The 15,269-nt window shown below is 37.9% G+C and overlaps 1 protein-coding gene across 3 annotated transcripts in view; it reads left to right on the forward strand.

Moving 5' to 3' along the window:
- The window catches only part of Chpt1 (choline phosphotransferase 1), a 39,293-nt gene that overhangs the window by 20,148 nt on the left and 3,876 nt on the right, over nucleotides 1–15,269 (forward strand). For all 3 annotated transcript variants that reach the window (XR_014999754.2, XM_085683279.2, XM_085683278.2), the window contains exons 4-7: nucleotides 1,024–1,108; nucleotides 2,411–2,542; nucleotides 12,698–12,856; nucleotides 13,219–13,344. Coding sequence is in view for 2 of the 3 variants with exons in the window: in XM_085683279.2 (XP_085539405.2) it covers nucleotides 1,024–1,108; nucleotides 2,411–2,542; nucleotides 12,698–12,856; nucleotides 13,219–13,344 (502 nt within the window). In the remaining variant the exon portion in view is untranslated. The remainder of the gene's footprint in view (nucleotides 1–1,023; nucleotides 1,109–2,410; nucleotides 2,543–12,697; nucleotides 12,857–13,218; nucleotides 13,345–15,269) is intronic.

Raw genomic sequence — 15,269 nt, forward strand, 5'->3', positions numbered from 1 at the left:
GCAGGGAGAAAGAAGGCAGAGTCAGGCAGACACCTTGTAGCTGCTCAAGAAGCAAGATGTAAGGTAACAAACTACAAGCCTCATGGTAAGATATAAAATAGAAATGGGTTAATTTAAGATGTAAGAGCTGGCTAGGAATATGCCTGAACCTTTAGCCCAAACAATGTTGTAATTAACAAGTTTTTGTGTGATTATTTGGTTCTGGGTGTTTGGGAAATGAGAGTGCAATCTCTGTTTGCATTGCTTCCAGGGCTAGATGGGAGGTGAAGACAGGAGGACTCCCGCCACACACACACCCAGAAACTTGTATGCTTGTTAGCCTGGCATGTGCAGCAGCAGATGACAGACTGGTTGCAAACAAGGTGCATGGTGAGGCCCAGCAGCTAAAGTTGTCCTGTGACCTCCACATGCACCTACACTCACAAGTCATACTTTTTTTTTATATTTATTTATTTATTATGTATACAATATTCTTGTCTGTGTGTCTGCCTGCAGGCCAGAAGAGGGCATCAGATCTCATTTCAGATGGTTGTGAGCCACCATGTGGTTGCTGGGAATTGAACTCAGGACCTTTGGAAGAGCAGGCAATGCTCTTAACCGCTGAGCCATCTCTCCAGCCCGCAAGTCATACTTGGCAATAATAATTTTCCTTAAGTCAAATCATTTATGTATTATTATGAATGTTATTTTTAAGAATAACACTTTTTAAAAAAATTCAAACCACAGAAGTACACGAAGTGGAAACTATCTTGTTTCTATAGTTTTGGTTACTTGTAGCCTGATACATGTTATATAGTAACTTCTCTCTGCCTATACTGTATTTACCTGTGTGAGAACAAATGTGGTTCTATTCTAGCTAACACAGTCAGCTGCTGCAGAATCCATTGCCGGACATAAAAGTTAAAAATCAACCAAGTTTGTATGATTTATTTGCATCTGTGCCATAGAGTATGTGGTAACTCACCTTCATGTTCAAAAACTTTATGTGCAAACACTTACCTGCTCTTTGTTCTTCCTCTGTAGAGTGGATGTAACTGAGATTCAGGTAGCTTTAGTGGTCATCTTTATATTGTCTACATTTGGAGGAGCAACAATGTGGGACTATACGGTAAATCTAAATATTTAAATTTACATATAAGTGCTTTTTATGTACATAGGAAGATACTAGATTGTTGCCTGTCTTTAGAAATCATGGGAGTTACAGTTAATTCATTTTCTTTTGTAAGCTTTTTTTTAATAATACTAATATCAATATACTGTGTTTACGTGACATTTTCTTCTGTAATGAATGTTTTATTGCATAGAAAATGTCCCTGTTTTCCTAATACAAAAGAAAAAAAATCCATTGAAATTACCTTTTCCAGGACAAAATTTATAAAACACATATTTAAAAAAGAATTAGTAAGATATATTTGAAATTTGTCCCTAAATATCCTCTGCTTCCTTGGATATACATCAAACACACACACACACACGTTTTAAAAATCGATTCTTAAAAGCCAAGTTTCCTTGTGGCACTTAACTATTTGAAGTTTCCAGTTACTTCATACCTGCGAGCGCAGACAGACTTAGCACACTCTCAGATAGTCAGACTTTCCCCAGGACGTTCCAATTCCTTCCCATATGAACAGTGGAGTCAAATATATTCTACTACTGACCTAGATCTGCTGGATGCTGAATGTGAACCAAGAAGCAGCTGGGCAGTTAGAGTCATTAAATCAGGTGTGGTTGTCTTCAGTTTGCAACTGAATCTTAAACTTATTTCATTCAGGGCTTTTGGCAATAACACAGGGAGAAAACACACCTTATTCTCACAACTTATGATACTTATGGTTTTCTGCATTTAGTTGTTAGCCTACAGTGTCCATAAATTTTGGTATCATCTCTCGAAGTCTATTTTCAAAATATACTAGCTGTAGCATCTAGCAATTCATTGTTAACTGTTTTTAAATCCTTTGCTGCCTTTGGAAGTTGTCTTGAGCAACAGTTGACCAACAGGTAAATATATCGGTGGAAGTTTAATCCTGGATATTAACTTAACAGTTTTTTGCATGCACACACGTGGTGGTCATCACTTGTAGAGTGCAGATCGCCATGCCTGCCTTTCCTGTGCTACTGCCTTTTAGAAGCTGCTGAATTCCAGTGAACTATCCTTTTTCATGTTGAAGTTGATAATGACTTAGAAAACTGACTATTCAGTTATGATCCTATACACAAACTGATCTGATTTGCTGGACTCACTTTTCAGTTAGTAAAGCAATGCTAGAAAAGTTCCTGTTCATATTTCAGAATATGAGGTTTGGTTTTGCGAAAAAGGATAGCCTATTGTACATGACAGTGTCATGCTTCTATTTAATAGAGAGAAAACTCAGTTTTCCTAATGATTTGTTTGTCTCCTTCATCCCTAAAGATACCTATTCTAGAAATAAAACTGAAGATCTTTCCAGTTCTTGGAGTAGTGGGTGGAGCAATCTTTTCCTGTTCAAATTATTTCCATGTGATCCTCCATGGCGGTGTTGGCAAGAATGGATCTACTATCGCAGTAAGACATTATTTTCATCATTCAATATTAATACATAATAAAACTCCAGAATGGAGAAAGAAACCAGTTATCTTGAAGAATTTGCTTCAGACACACAGCACAAAAACATTTTAAAAACAGTTTATAGTGTTTTATTATTGTACACAACGACTATAGGCAGCATCGATCAGACTAGCAGCAAATATTGGTTGAATGGTAGGAAAGGTACCAAAGGTTTCATAGATGGAAGAATGTATTACTTAGAAATTTTGTTGGAATTTTACCGAAATTTACTTAAAAGAACTACTCTAATGATTTAGAATTAAATATTTTAACCTCATTTCTTGAGTATATGTGCTTGTCTTTGTGGTCTTTATACTTTTCTTATTATATCATAATTTGTATATTTATTAATAATTGTTTTAAAAAGTTAGTACTTTTGCTGGGTGATTGTGGCACACGCCTTTAATCCCAGCACTGGGGAGGCAGAGGCAGGTGGATCTCTGTGAGTTGGAGGCCAGCCTGATCTACAAGAGCTAGTTCCAGGACAGGTCCCAAAGCTACAGAGAAACCCTGTTTCGAAACAAAACAAAACAAAAACAAAAAACCAGTACTTTTAAGGAAAGGGAAGACAGACTTTCTAACACTTTTAAATTAATGTGATATCTACATTTTAAAAAAGTCTAATAACATCTTCAAGATAGGAGACCATAAGAAGGTAGTATTTATTCAAATGATGCCATTTTATAGCAAAACTATTAGAATGGTTTTTAAGAATTATTATTATTTTTTTTTGGCTTTTTTTTTTAAATATTATGATACTTGTTACCATCCAATTGTTTTTTTTTTTTTTTAGTAAATTTTATTAGATTATAAAAGTTTCCATTTCCGCCCCCCCTCCCAACACCCTCCCACTCCCCCCACTCCCCCCCTCCTTCCCCTCCGTCCCCCAGGGCAGTCAGGGTTTCCTGCCCTGTGGGAAGCTCCAGCTCCCTCCCCCTCCCTCCAGGTCCAGGAAGGCGAGCGTCCAAACAGACTGGATCCCCAAAATCCAGCATATGCAGAGGAAACAGGTCCCAGTGTCATAGTCAATGGCTTTTCAGAAAGACCCCGGGCCAGCCACAGTCAGAGAATCCGGCCAAATTCCGAGAATCTGGCTAGATCACGTCCTCGTTCAGTCCCAATCCGGCTGGCCCTGGTAAACTCTCATCAGATCCGTTCCTTTGTATCAGTGGGTGATAGCATCCCTCGCAGTATTGATTTCGTTTTTCATGTTCCTCCTCCTTCCGCTCCCCCTCCGGACCTCGGGGGGCTCAATCCGGTGCTCCAATGTGGGCCTCCGACTGCATAGCCGTCCTTCGCCAGAGGAAGGATCTATGGTGATAAGCAAAATATACATCAGTATGGTCATGGGCCACGGCCGATTCAGGCACCCTCTCCTCTGTCCAGAGAGCAATCTGGGGGATTTCTCCTTGGACCTGGGATCCCATATATAATCAAGTCTCCTGTAAACCCTAAAATGGCTCCCTTAGTTGAAATATATTGTTCCCTGATCCCATATTCATCCTACCTCCCTCCCCCCCCCATCCCCGGCCACCAAGCTTTCCCCGTTCCTCCCCTACTCCCTTCTCTCTAGACCTCTCCCCCTCCATCGACCCTCCCACCCCCCCATGCACCCGAGGTTACCTGGGACTCATGTATATTTCCTACCTCCTGGTGGATAGCTAAATAATCTTCATCAGGTTCATCTTCTTATTTAGCTTCTCTAGGATCACGAATAATAGGCTCAAAGACCTTTAATTATGGTTAGAATCCACTTATGAGTGAATACATACCGTGTTCCTCTTTTTGGGTCTGGCTTACCTCACTCAGTAAAGCGTTTTCTATTTCCATCCATTTGCATGCAAAATTCAAGATGTCATTGTTTTTTACCGCCGAGTAAAACTCTAATGTATATATGTTCCACACCTTTTTTAACCATTCTTCTATTGAGGGGCACCTAGGTTGTTTCCATGATCTGGCTATTACAAATAGTGCAGCTATGAACATAGTTGAACAAATGCTTTTGTAGTATGTTAGGGAATCTTTAGGGTATATTCCCAAGAGTGGTATTGCTGGGTCCTGAGGGAGGTTGACTCCCAGTTTCCTGAGAAACCGCCACACTGATTTCCACAGTGGCTGCACGAGTTTGCATTCCCACCAACAATGGATGAGTGTTCCCCTCACCCCACATCCTCTCCAGCATAGGCTATCGTTGGTGTTTTTGACTTTAGCTATTCTGACAGGTGTAAGATGGTATCTCAAAGTGGTTTTGATTTGCATTTCCCTGATCGCTAGGGAGGTTGAGCATGACCTTAAGTGTCTTCTGGCCATTCGAAGTTCATCTGTTGTGAATTCTCTGTTCAGTTCAGTACCCCATTTTTTAATTGGGTTAATTAGAGTTTTAGTGCCTAGTTTCTTGAGTTCTTTGTATATTTTGGAGATCAGACCTTTGTCTGATGAGGGGTTGGTGAAGATCTTCTCCCAGTCAGAAGGCAGCCTTTTTGTCCTACTGACAGTGTCCTTTGCTTTACAGAAGCTTCCCAGTTTCAGTAGATCCCATTTATTCATTGTTTCTCTTATTGTCTGTGCTGCTGGGGTCCTACTTAGGAAGAGGCCTCCTGTGCCTAAATCTTGTAGACTACTTCCCACTTTCTCTTCTATCAGGTTCAAAGTGGACGGATTAATGTTGATGTCTTTAATCCATTTGGACTTGATTTTTGTGCATGGTGATAGATATGGATCTACTTTCATTTTTTTACAGGTTGACATCCAGTTATGCCAGCACCATTTGTTAAAGATGCTTTCCTTCTTCCATTGTATACCTTTAGCTCCCTTGTCGAAAATTAGGTGTTCATAAGTTTGTGGGTTAATATCTGGGTCTTCTATTCGATTCCATAAGTCGACTTCTCTGTTCTTATGCCAATACCAAGCTGTTTTCAATACTGTAGCTCTATAATAGAGTTTGAAGTCAGGGATGGTAATGCCTCCAGAAGTTCTTTTATTGTATAAGATTGTTTTGGCTATCCTGGGTTTTTTGTTTTGCCATATAAACTTGATTATTGTTCTCTCAAGGTCTGTGAAGAAGTTTGATGGGATTTTGATGGGGATTGCATTGAATCTATAGATTGCTTTTGGTAGAATTGCCATTTTTACTATGTTGATTCTCCCAATCCAAGAGCAGGGGAGGTCTTTCCATTTTCTGGTATCCTCCTCAATTTCTTTCTTCAAAGACTTAAAGTTTTTGTCAAATAGGTCTTTCACTTCCTTGGTTAGAGTAACCCCAAGATATTTTATGCTATTTGTGGCTATCATGAAGGGTGATGCTTCTCTGATTTCCCTCTCTGCTTCTTTATCCTTTGTGTATAGGAGGGCCACTGATTTTTTGGAGTTGATCTTGTATCCTGCCACATTACTAAAGGTGTTTATCAGCTGTAGGAGTTCTTTGGTAGAGTTTTTGGGGTCGCTTATGTACACTATCATATCGTCAGCAAATAACGAAAGTTTAACTTCATCCTTTCCAATTCGAATCCCCGTGATCCCCTTATGTTGTCTTATTGCTATTGCTAGAACTTCAAGCACTATATTGAAGAGGTATGGAGAGAGTGGACAGCCTTGTCGCGTTCCTGATTTTAGTGGAAAGGCTTTGAGTTTCTCTCCATTCAGTTTGATGTTAGCTGTTGGCTTGCTGTATATTGCTTTTATTATATTTAGGTATGATCCTTGTATCCCCAGTCTCTCCAACACCTTTATCATAAATGGGTGTTGAATTTTGTCAAATGCTTTTTCAGCATCTAGTGAGATGATCATATGGTTTTTTTTCTTTCAGTTTATTTATATGATGGATTACATTGATAGATTTGCGTATGTTGAACCAGCCCTGCATCTCTGGAATGAAGCCGACTTGATCATAATGGATAATTTTTCTAATGTGCTCTTGGATTCGGTTTGCCAGTATTTTATTGAGAATTTTCGCGTCGATGTTCATGAGTGAGATTGGCCTGTAATTCTCTTTCTTGGTTGTGTCTTTGTGTGGTTTTGGTACTAGGGTAACTGTAGCTTCATAAAAGGAGTTAGGCAGTGACTCTTCTGTTTCTATATTGTGGAATACATTAAGGAGTATAGGTATTAGCTCTTCCTGAAAGTTCTGGTAGAATTCTGCATTGAAACCATCTGGTCCTGGGCTTTTTTTGGTAGGAAGATTTTTGATAACAGCTTCTAGTTCTTCACGACTAACAGGTCTATTTAGATTGTTCACCTGGTCTTGGTTCAACTTTGGTATATGGTACTTATCTAAAAAAATGTCCATTTCTTTTACATTTTCCAACTTTGTGGCATATAAACTTTCGTAGTAAGATCTAATGATTCTCTGAATTTCCTCTGTGTCTGTGGTTATGTCCCCCTTTTCATTTCTGATCCTATTAATTTGCAAGTTCTCTCTCTGCCGTTTGATTAGTTTGGATAGGGGTTTGTCAATCTTGTTAATTTTCTCCAAGAACCAGCTTTTTGCTTCATTGATTCTTTGAATTGTTTTCTGTGTTTCTATTTTGTTGATTTCAGCCCTCAGTTTGATTATTTCCAGTCTTCTACTCCTCCTGGGTAAATCAGCTTCTTTTTTTTCTAGAGCTTTCAAGTGTGTTGTTAAGTCTCCAATGTGTGCTTTCTCTGTTTTCTTTAGGTGGGCACTTAGTGCTATGAACTTTCCTCTTAGCACTGCTTTCATAGTGTCCCATAGGTTTGAATACGTTGTGTCTTTGTTTTCATTATATTCAAGGAAGACTTTAATTTCTTTCTTTATTTCTTCCTTGACCCAGGGGTGATTTAGTAGTTGACTGTTCAACTTCCATGAGTTTGTTGGCTTCCTGGGGGTACCATTGTTGTTGAATTCTAATTTTAATCCATGGTGATCTGACAAGACACAGGTGGTCACTAATATTTTTTTGTATCTGTGGAAGTTTGCTTTGTTACCAAGTATGTGGTCAATTTTCGAGAAGGTTCCATGAGCTGCAGAGAAGAAGGTATACTCTTTCCTATTTGGGTGGAGTGTTCTATAGATGTCTGTTAAGTCCATTTGATTCAGTACCTCCAGTAAATCTCTTATTTCTCTGTTTGGTTTCTGTCTGTTTGACCTGTCCATTGGTGAGAGAGGAGTGTTGAAGTCTCCTACTATTAGTGTGTGTGGTTTGATGACTGCCTTGAGTTCTAGAAGAGTTTCTTTTACATATGTGGGTGCCTTTATATTAGGGGCATAGATATTCAAGATTGAGACTTCTTCCTGATGAATTGTTCCTGTTATGAGTATGAAATGTCCATCTCCATCTCTTCTGATTGATTTTAGTTTGAAGTCGATTTTGTTAGATATTAGAATGGCCACACCCGCTTGTTTCTTAGGTCCATTTGCTTGGAAAACCTTTTCCCAACCCTTTACTCTGAGTAGGTGTCTGTCTTTGTGGTTGAGGTGTGTTTCTTGTAGACAGCAGAATGTTGGATCCTGTTTTCGTATCCAATCTCTAAGTCTGTGCCTCTTTATAGGTGAGTTGAGACCATTGATATTAAGTGATATTAATGACCAGTGATCGATGACTCCGGTCATTTTTTTGGGTAGTAGCGTGTATGTGTTTTCCTTCTTTGAGTTGTGCTTGTGAAGGGTCGCTAGATGTCTGAGTTAATGTAGGCAGTGTTGGGAATGTTGGATTCCTTGGGTTGTGATTTTCCTTCTAGTATTCTCTGTAAGGCTGGATTAGTAGCTACGTATTGTTTAAATTTGTTTTTATCCTGGAATATTTTGTTTTCTCCGTTGATAGTGAACAATAGTTTGGCTGGGTAAAGTAGTCTGGGTTTGCATCCATTGTCTCTTAGTTTCTGCAGTACCTCTATCCAGGACCTTCTGGCTTTCATGGTTTCCATCGAGAAGTCTGGTGTAAGTCTGATAGGTTTACCTTTATAAGTTACTTGACCTTTTTCCTTTGCAGCTCTCAATATCCTTTCTTTAGTCTGAATGCTTTGTGTTTTGATTATTATATGACGAGGGGATGTTTTTTTCTGATCCAGTCTATTCGGTGTTCTGTATGCTTCTTGAACCTTCATAGGAATATCGTTCTTTAGGATGGGAAAGTTTTCTTCTATAATTTTGTTGAGTATATTTTCTGGACCTTTGGAATGCAATTCTTCTCCTTCTTCTACTCCTATTATTCTTAGATTTGGTTTTTTTATTGTGTCCCACAGTTCCTGAATGTTTTGTGATGAGAATTTGTTGGATTTGCTGTTTTCTTTGGACAGAGTGTTTAATTTCTCTATGGTGTCCTCAGAGTCTGAGATTCTCTCTTCTATCTCTTGTATTCTATTGGTTAAGCTTGTTTCTGAAGTCTCTGTTCGTTTACCCAGATTTTCCATAGCCAGCCGGCCCTCGGTTTGTGATTTCTTCATTGACTCCATTTCAGTTTTCAAATCTTGAACTTTTTCTATTACCTGTTTGATTGTTTTTTCTTGGTTTCCCAGAATTTCATTTACGGATTTACTCATTTCTTCAAACTTTTTGGTATATTTCTCTTCCAATTCTTTACTCATTTCCTCAATTTTTTTGTTATACTTATCTTCCATTTCTTTACGGCAGATTTTCACCTCCTGTTTAAGTTCCTCTATTATTTTCATAAAGAAGCGCTTAGAGTCGATTTCTTCTATTTCTTCTGGAGTAGGGTGTTCAATTCTTCTAGTTTCGAGCTCCCTGGATTCAGGCAATGTCATGTTGCCTTTCAGGTTGTTGGAGGAATTCTTGCATTGGCGCCTGCCCATCTCCCCCACTCTGGATGAAACTCCTCAGCACTCTCTGGGTAGGACTTCACAGCACTCTCTGGATAGAGCTCCTCAGCCCTCTCTGGGAAGAACTCCTCAGCAGGGCAACAGGGCTAGCTGGTCTTCCCAGGACCCAGGAGACAAAGGGCCCTCAGCAGTGGGGGGAGGGGAGGGGCCCCTTGGAACACGGAAGACCCTGCCGCAGAAGCTGAGGGAGGAAGGGCTGTCCTCCCTTCCCGGAGAGGCAGGCAGGCTGCCCAGGCTAGCACCCACTCACCTCTCTGGGAAGAACTGCTCAGCAGGGCAACAGGGCTAGCTGGTCTTCCCAGGACTCAGGAGACAAAGGGCCCACAGCAGTGGGGGGAGGGGAGGGGTCCCTTGGAACACCGAAGACCCTGCCGCAGAAGCTGAGGGGGGAAGGGCTGTCCTCCCTTCCCGGAGAGGCAGGCAGGCTGCCCAGGCTAGCACCCACTCACCTCTCTGGAAAGCTTAAGAATTATTTTAAACTATTGTATTCTGTGACTCAAATTTTCTGTCCTTAAAGGGTTTATTGATTTAGAACAAGGTTTAATTTGTTTTCTTGAGGCAGGGTCTCTCTATGCAATCCTGGGAGCCCTGAAACTTGCTTTGTAGACAAGACCAACTCACACCACACCCAGATAGAACAAGATTTATTACCAAGAGTAATAAACAGGAGATACGGTATTTTTAGTTACAAAAATTCTCATCTTCCCAAGTCATTTGCAAATTGGCTCTCAAGACACTTTCAAAAGTCTCCCATAATTAATAGATTTTCAAATTTTAATATATCACTTATAATTCAAAAGCAAATTATGTAATTCATTTAGATGTGTCAGTTCTGATCTGCTTGTAAAAACTGTCATTTTTTTAAGTGTTTTCCCTGTAACCTTAGTGTAATACTGGGCTTTAGGTATTTGGAATAAATGTTGCTAATAAAGAAAATTAGATTTAGTAAAACTCAATAGCCATATAGAGAATATTTTATCAAGAAATAGTTACTAAATGTTTGAAGGATGAATTGAGTTGAAATACAAGCTAGAAAGTAATTTCTAACTGAAAATGGTGGGTTTTCAACTAGAAAACTAGGATCAAACAAACAAAAATTATATACACACACGCAGCTCAAACTGATCTCAAACTCCATGCCCAGCCTTCCCAAACATTGGGATTGTTGGATAGCCCAACACTGCACAGGTTTTCTGGTTTAGCAGATTTTTTAAATTGAATTAAATATAACAGCATAATATATAAAAATACAAAGTGCTATTACTTAATATCATTTAGAACAAGGTTTATTTATTTTTTTTTAAGACAGGGTCTCGCTGTGTGGTCCTGGCTATAATTTATAGACAATTCTAACTTAAAATATCTAAACTTAAAAGAATTAGGCTGTTTTAATGAACACATTGATGGTTAATAGATTCAATTAAGTATCAATTAATTACTATTAAGTATCAATACTAAATAGATTTCAACATTTTGTTTAGGATAAGAGTGTTGGTTCACACTGAAGAAATTTAATGACCTAGAATATATAATTTTATATGAAGGTATTGATGTAGAAAGAAACCAAGGTTAAATTAAACCTCTCCTAATCAATGATTCTGGTATCTTGTAGTTAGTGGGCTAAGTTTTATTTTAACATTTTTACAAAAATTTATTGATAGTCTTAAGTATGAATAGCCTTTGACTTAGTAAAAGTTGATATAGAAAATCTTATTGCCATTTTTGTTGGTTGCTAAATCATGTATATATAAAGTTTGAATCATTATCTGGTATACTTTATTGTATAATGCTAGGGTCTTGAGAAAGTTTGAATTAATCCATATACTATGCTGTACTCTTTAGTTCTCTAGTTCTTCACACAGAATAGACCTTCACAGCTGGCCCTGCTGGCACATGCCTATAATCTCAGCACTCGAGAGGTGGTAGCAGTAGAATCAAAGTCATCCTCAGCTACATAATGAATTTGAGGCTAATCTGGGCTACATGACACCGCCTTTAAAAAAAAATTCAAAAATGGCTACAGTATTTTTTCTCCTGCCAACTCTCTTGAGAGAAGATGACATTGTTAAACTTTCTAGAAGGACAATCTAGAAATCGTGCTATCTGTAGTCTGAGGATAGCCTTTCTTCCCCCAGGGCATAGAAAGCAAAGGTCACTACTGGTCAGTGGATACTGCAGGAAGCCCTCTCCTCCTCCACAGGCATGCCTTGTCGGCTGAAAGATCTTGTCCTGCAGCCACACGTATGCTGTCACAGCTGCCTAGCCTCTTAATAATCCATTAGGCCAGAAACTACTATCACACGAAGAACATTTGAGAAAAATGTATTTTATGTGAAAAGTTAATATTCTGTGTATCAGCAGCTTTGTGTAAAAATGGCAGTTAAGAGATTATAAACTATCTAAATTGTTTTAAAGAGCCTCGAGGACCTTTGATACTCTATTACAGCAACTTTCAAGTGGCTGTTTGGCACGCAGCTGTGGCAGCCCTGTACCCAAGACTGGGTTTGACTCTACCCCAAAAGGGTACACACACTCTGGAGTTACTTTCAGCTGTCGAGGCTTGAACAGTTTAAGAATACTTTATAGTAATTTCAGCAAGGAGTACTTAGGGTTGACTAGTCACAGCATTCAGAGTTGATGATTTATGTTGTTCTTTTACTCCAGCTGAGCTGCTGAATTTAGACTTCCACATTGTAGTGGGTAACTTTTCCATGAGAGTCTCACAAACCAGGGCTGGAACAGATACATGGGCAAAATAATCAAGAGCCTTTCTAGACTTCTTGTCTCACTTACTAGAAAGAACTCCCAAATTTAACAGGTTTCTTTAGTTATCAGTCCCTTGGGTCTGGCCCATCACTATCCTGACTCTTCCAGGCTCCCACAATCATAGTCATGGCTTTGTGGGATCATGGTTTGTCCCTAGAATTGACTGACTACTCCTCCATGTCACAAAGAATATATTCCAAAAAACTGTGGTTTTATCTTTACTAAAAATAAAATTAAAATGCCTAGGAAATGTAAAGAAGGTGAAAATACATTCTGACAATTTATTGGTGCTTTTCAGCATGTTTTTCGTGAAACATTATGGTGTGCTGTTACATATCTTTTTTTCAGTATTCACAGGTCTTATACATTTACTGTTGGTCATACTTTATACTATCTTTTGATGACAAATTTTCAGTTTTGAAGAAATTAGAACAAAATTTCAAAAAAGAATTCTTAGTTTAGAATCCTTATAATAAAACAGAAAATGAAAATGTTTGCATTGTAATATGCGTGTTAAAATGTGATTCTAAGTATTTTGCCTTTATCCCTTAGGGCACCAGTGTCTTGTCACCTGGACTCCACATAGGATTAATTATTATATTGGCAATAATGATCTATAAAAAGTCTGCAACAAATGTGTTTGAAAAACACCCTTGCCTTTATACCTTAATGTTCGGATGTGTCTTTGCTAAAGTTGCACAAAAATTGGTGGTAAGAAATTTTTTATTGTTCATGATATATAAATATTATAGTCTTCCACAAAGCTGGAAACAATTTCTTCTAAGATGTTGGTTTTCTTTTACAACAAATAGCTGTTTGTGTTCCAGGTAAAACTATGAGTTAATAGTACAGTCAATTCCTTTCTCATTAACAGTCAATTATAACTTTCTGATATCAAGGAACTTAAATATTAGAACTTTTAGTAAGCTATCTGCCCAAGAACTTGAGATGTACATTAAATATTCCTTTATGAAATGAACTTGTGTTAATAGTAAATATCATATTTCCTAAAAATTAGAGCAAAAAATCATTTAAAACTTAATAGTGAAATTGTTTTGTTTCCTTTCTCATAGATAGCCCACATGACGAAAAGTGAACTGTATCTTCAAGACACTGTCTTTGTTGGTCCAGGTCTTTTGTTTTTAGACCAATACTTTAATAATTTTATAGATGAATATATTGTTTTATGGATAGCAATGGTAAGTACTTTTGAGCTTCTATTTTTTTAACACATTAGCTCACATTTTAATAACCATTTCAGTGGGATCATAAATATATAGTCTGTGTAGTCAAGTGTTTTCTGCATATTTAAATTTACTTAATCTATGAATCATTTTATATTATGTGAAGTGATTGGCATATCTCAGAGGTCAGGCTACCAACAACCTACATCATGGAAATACAGCTGTGTACCTAAAGATAACTCTTTTCTCTTCCCCCAAATCAAAACAGGTATTTAAAAAAAAAACATTCCACTTTGCCCAAGACTTTCCAACTTTCCTTAAGCTTATTAAAGTTATTCCCAGCTTGTATCAGGTAACAAGCCAATTGGATGGGGTTGGCATTAGCACTTCCTACACCCCAAACTGCCATTTAAATGTTGGAGAAGCAGAACAAATAGTATCCCGTGTCTCAGGATAAGATTTGAAGGCTAGCTTCTGTGCAAGGTAAGCAACCTTGAAAATGGCCCTTGATGAAAATATATTTTATTAATGACTTGGTCATAAAACTCATCTCATTGATTATACCCTGATTAAGAAAGCAATGTACAGGGCTGGAGCAGTGGTTCAGCAGTTAAGAGCACTGGCTACTCTTCCAGAGGAGCTGAGTTTATTCTTACCACTTACGTGGTATAGTAAAACCATCTGTGACTCCAGTGCCTTTCGGGCCTCCACTCATGTTGTACCCTTTGGTGCACAGATATTAAGCAGAAAATAACAAAAATTTTGTTTAAAAGGAATATATATATATATATATATAATATATTTCTTATAAGAGATACTAAATTTCTGAGGAAAAGTCATTACTGGGAACACTTTTAAAATTTTATAATATTGAGATCTTTATGGTTGGTATTGAACTTTATGGTGATTAAGATAGTTTTTACTCTATTTTTTTCCTATTTATGGCCCTCACTGGGGCCAAACGTGTGTGTGTGTATGTGTACGTATGTATGTATGTTTAGAGTCTGCAGCAAATCTTTTGCTAATTTACATCATTATCTTGTTGCTAGACTTAGGTATTTTTTTTAAAAAAATCTGTTATGTATTCTGTGCACAGGTACTGGTATACATTAAATGACCCTTCAATAGCTTATACAGCATTAAACTTACTGGAGTAATAAATTAATAGCCTACTATTGATATTCCATTCAGTCTTCTATTATTCCTAGTAGTGTTAATCATTTTTTTCTTTCTGGTGAATAGATAGTGAATGCTTTTAAGCAATATTCTGAAAAGTCTTTGATAACCAATTTCTTTTTAATTTGCTCTATTTTTATGACTCCAAAAAAACCCAATTAAGAAATAATAAATTTATAGTTGTAAAGTAAGCCAAATAGGAAATTATTATTAAAGATACCTTGAAAACCGGATGGAAGTATTTTACAAAATACCTTCTGAGAATTCCATACATGCAATATGAAGTATTTTGATTATATTCACTAATATCTCTTTCCCTAACTCTTCCCAGGTCCATCCTAACACCCATACTAACTTCATGCCCTTTCCAAAAATAACCCAATGAGTCCAATTGGTACTGTCCATAAACCCTTGGGTGTGAGGGCTAAGCTTAAATGAGCTTTCCCTCACCTACCAACCTTCATATGTCAAAAGCTCCTTAGTTAGGATGAGAGCCTGTGTCATGCTGAAATGGTTGACTGGCTTCATCTTATGTAGACAACCACATAAATGCTGTGAGCTCGTGATCCTGTCATGTCCAACAGACACAGTTTTGTCCCAGTCCTCCTTAGCCTCTGGCTCTTTCAGTCTTTACACACACACACACAAACACACTTCCACAATGTTTCCCGAGCCTTTAGGAAAGGGGTTTGTAATACTGAAGTTTCGTTTGTGGCTGAGTCCTCCACAATGTTGAACTTTGAAACTCTCAAACTTCTAGAGGA

Source organism: Myodes glareolus, chromosome 26, assembly GCF_982192425.1.
Source record: "Myodes glareolus chromosome 26, mMyoGla1.1, whole genome shotgun sequence".
Taxonomy (NCBI): Eukaryota; Metazoa; Chordata; class Mammalia; order Rodentia; family Cricetidae; genus Myodes; species Myodes glareolus.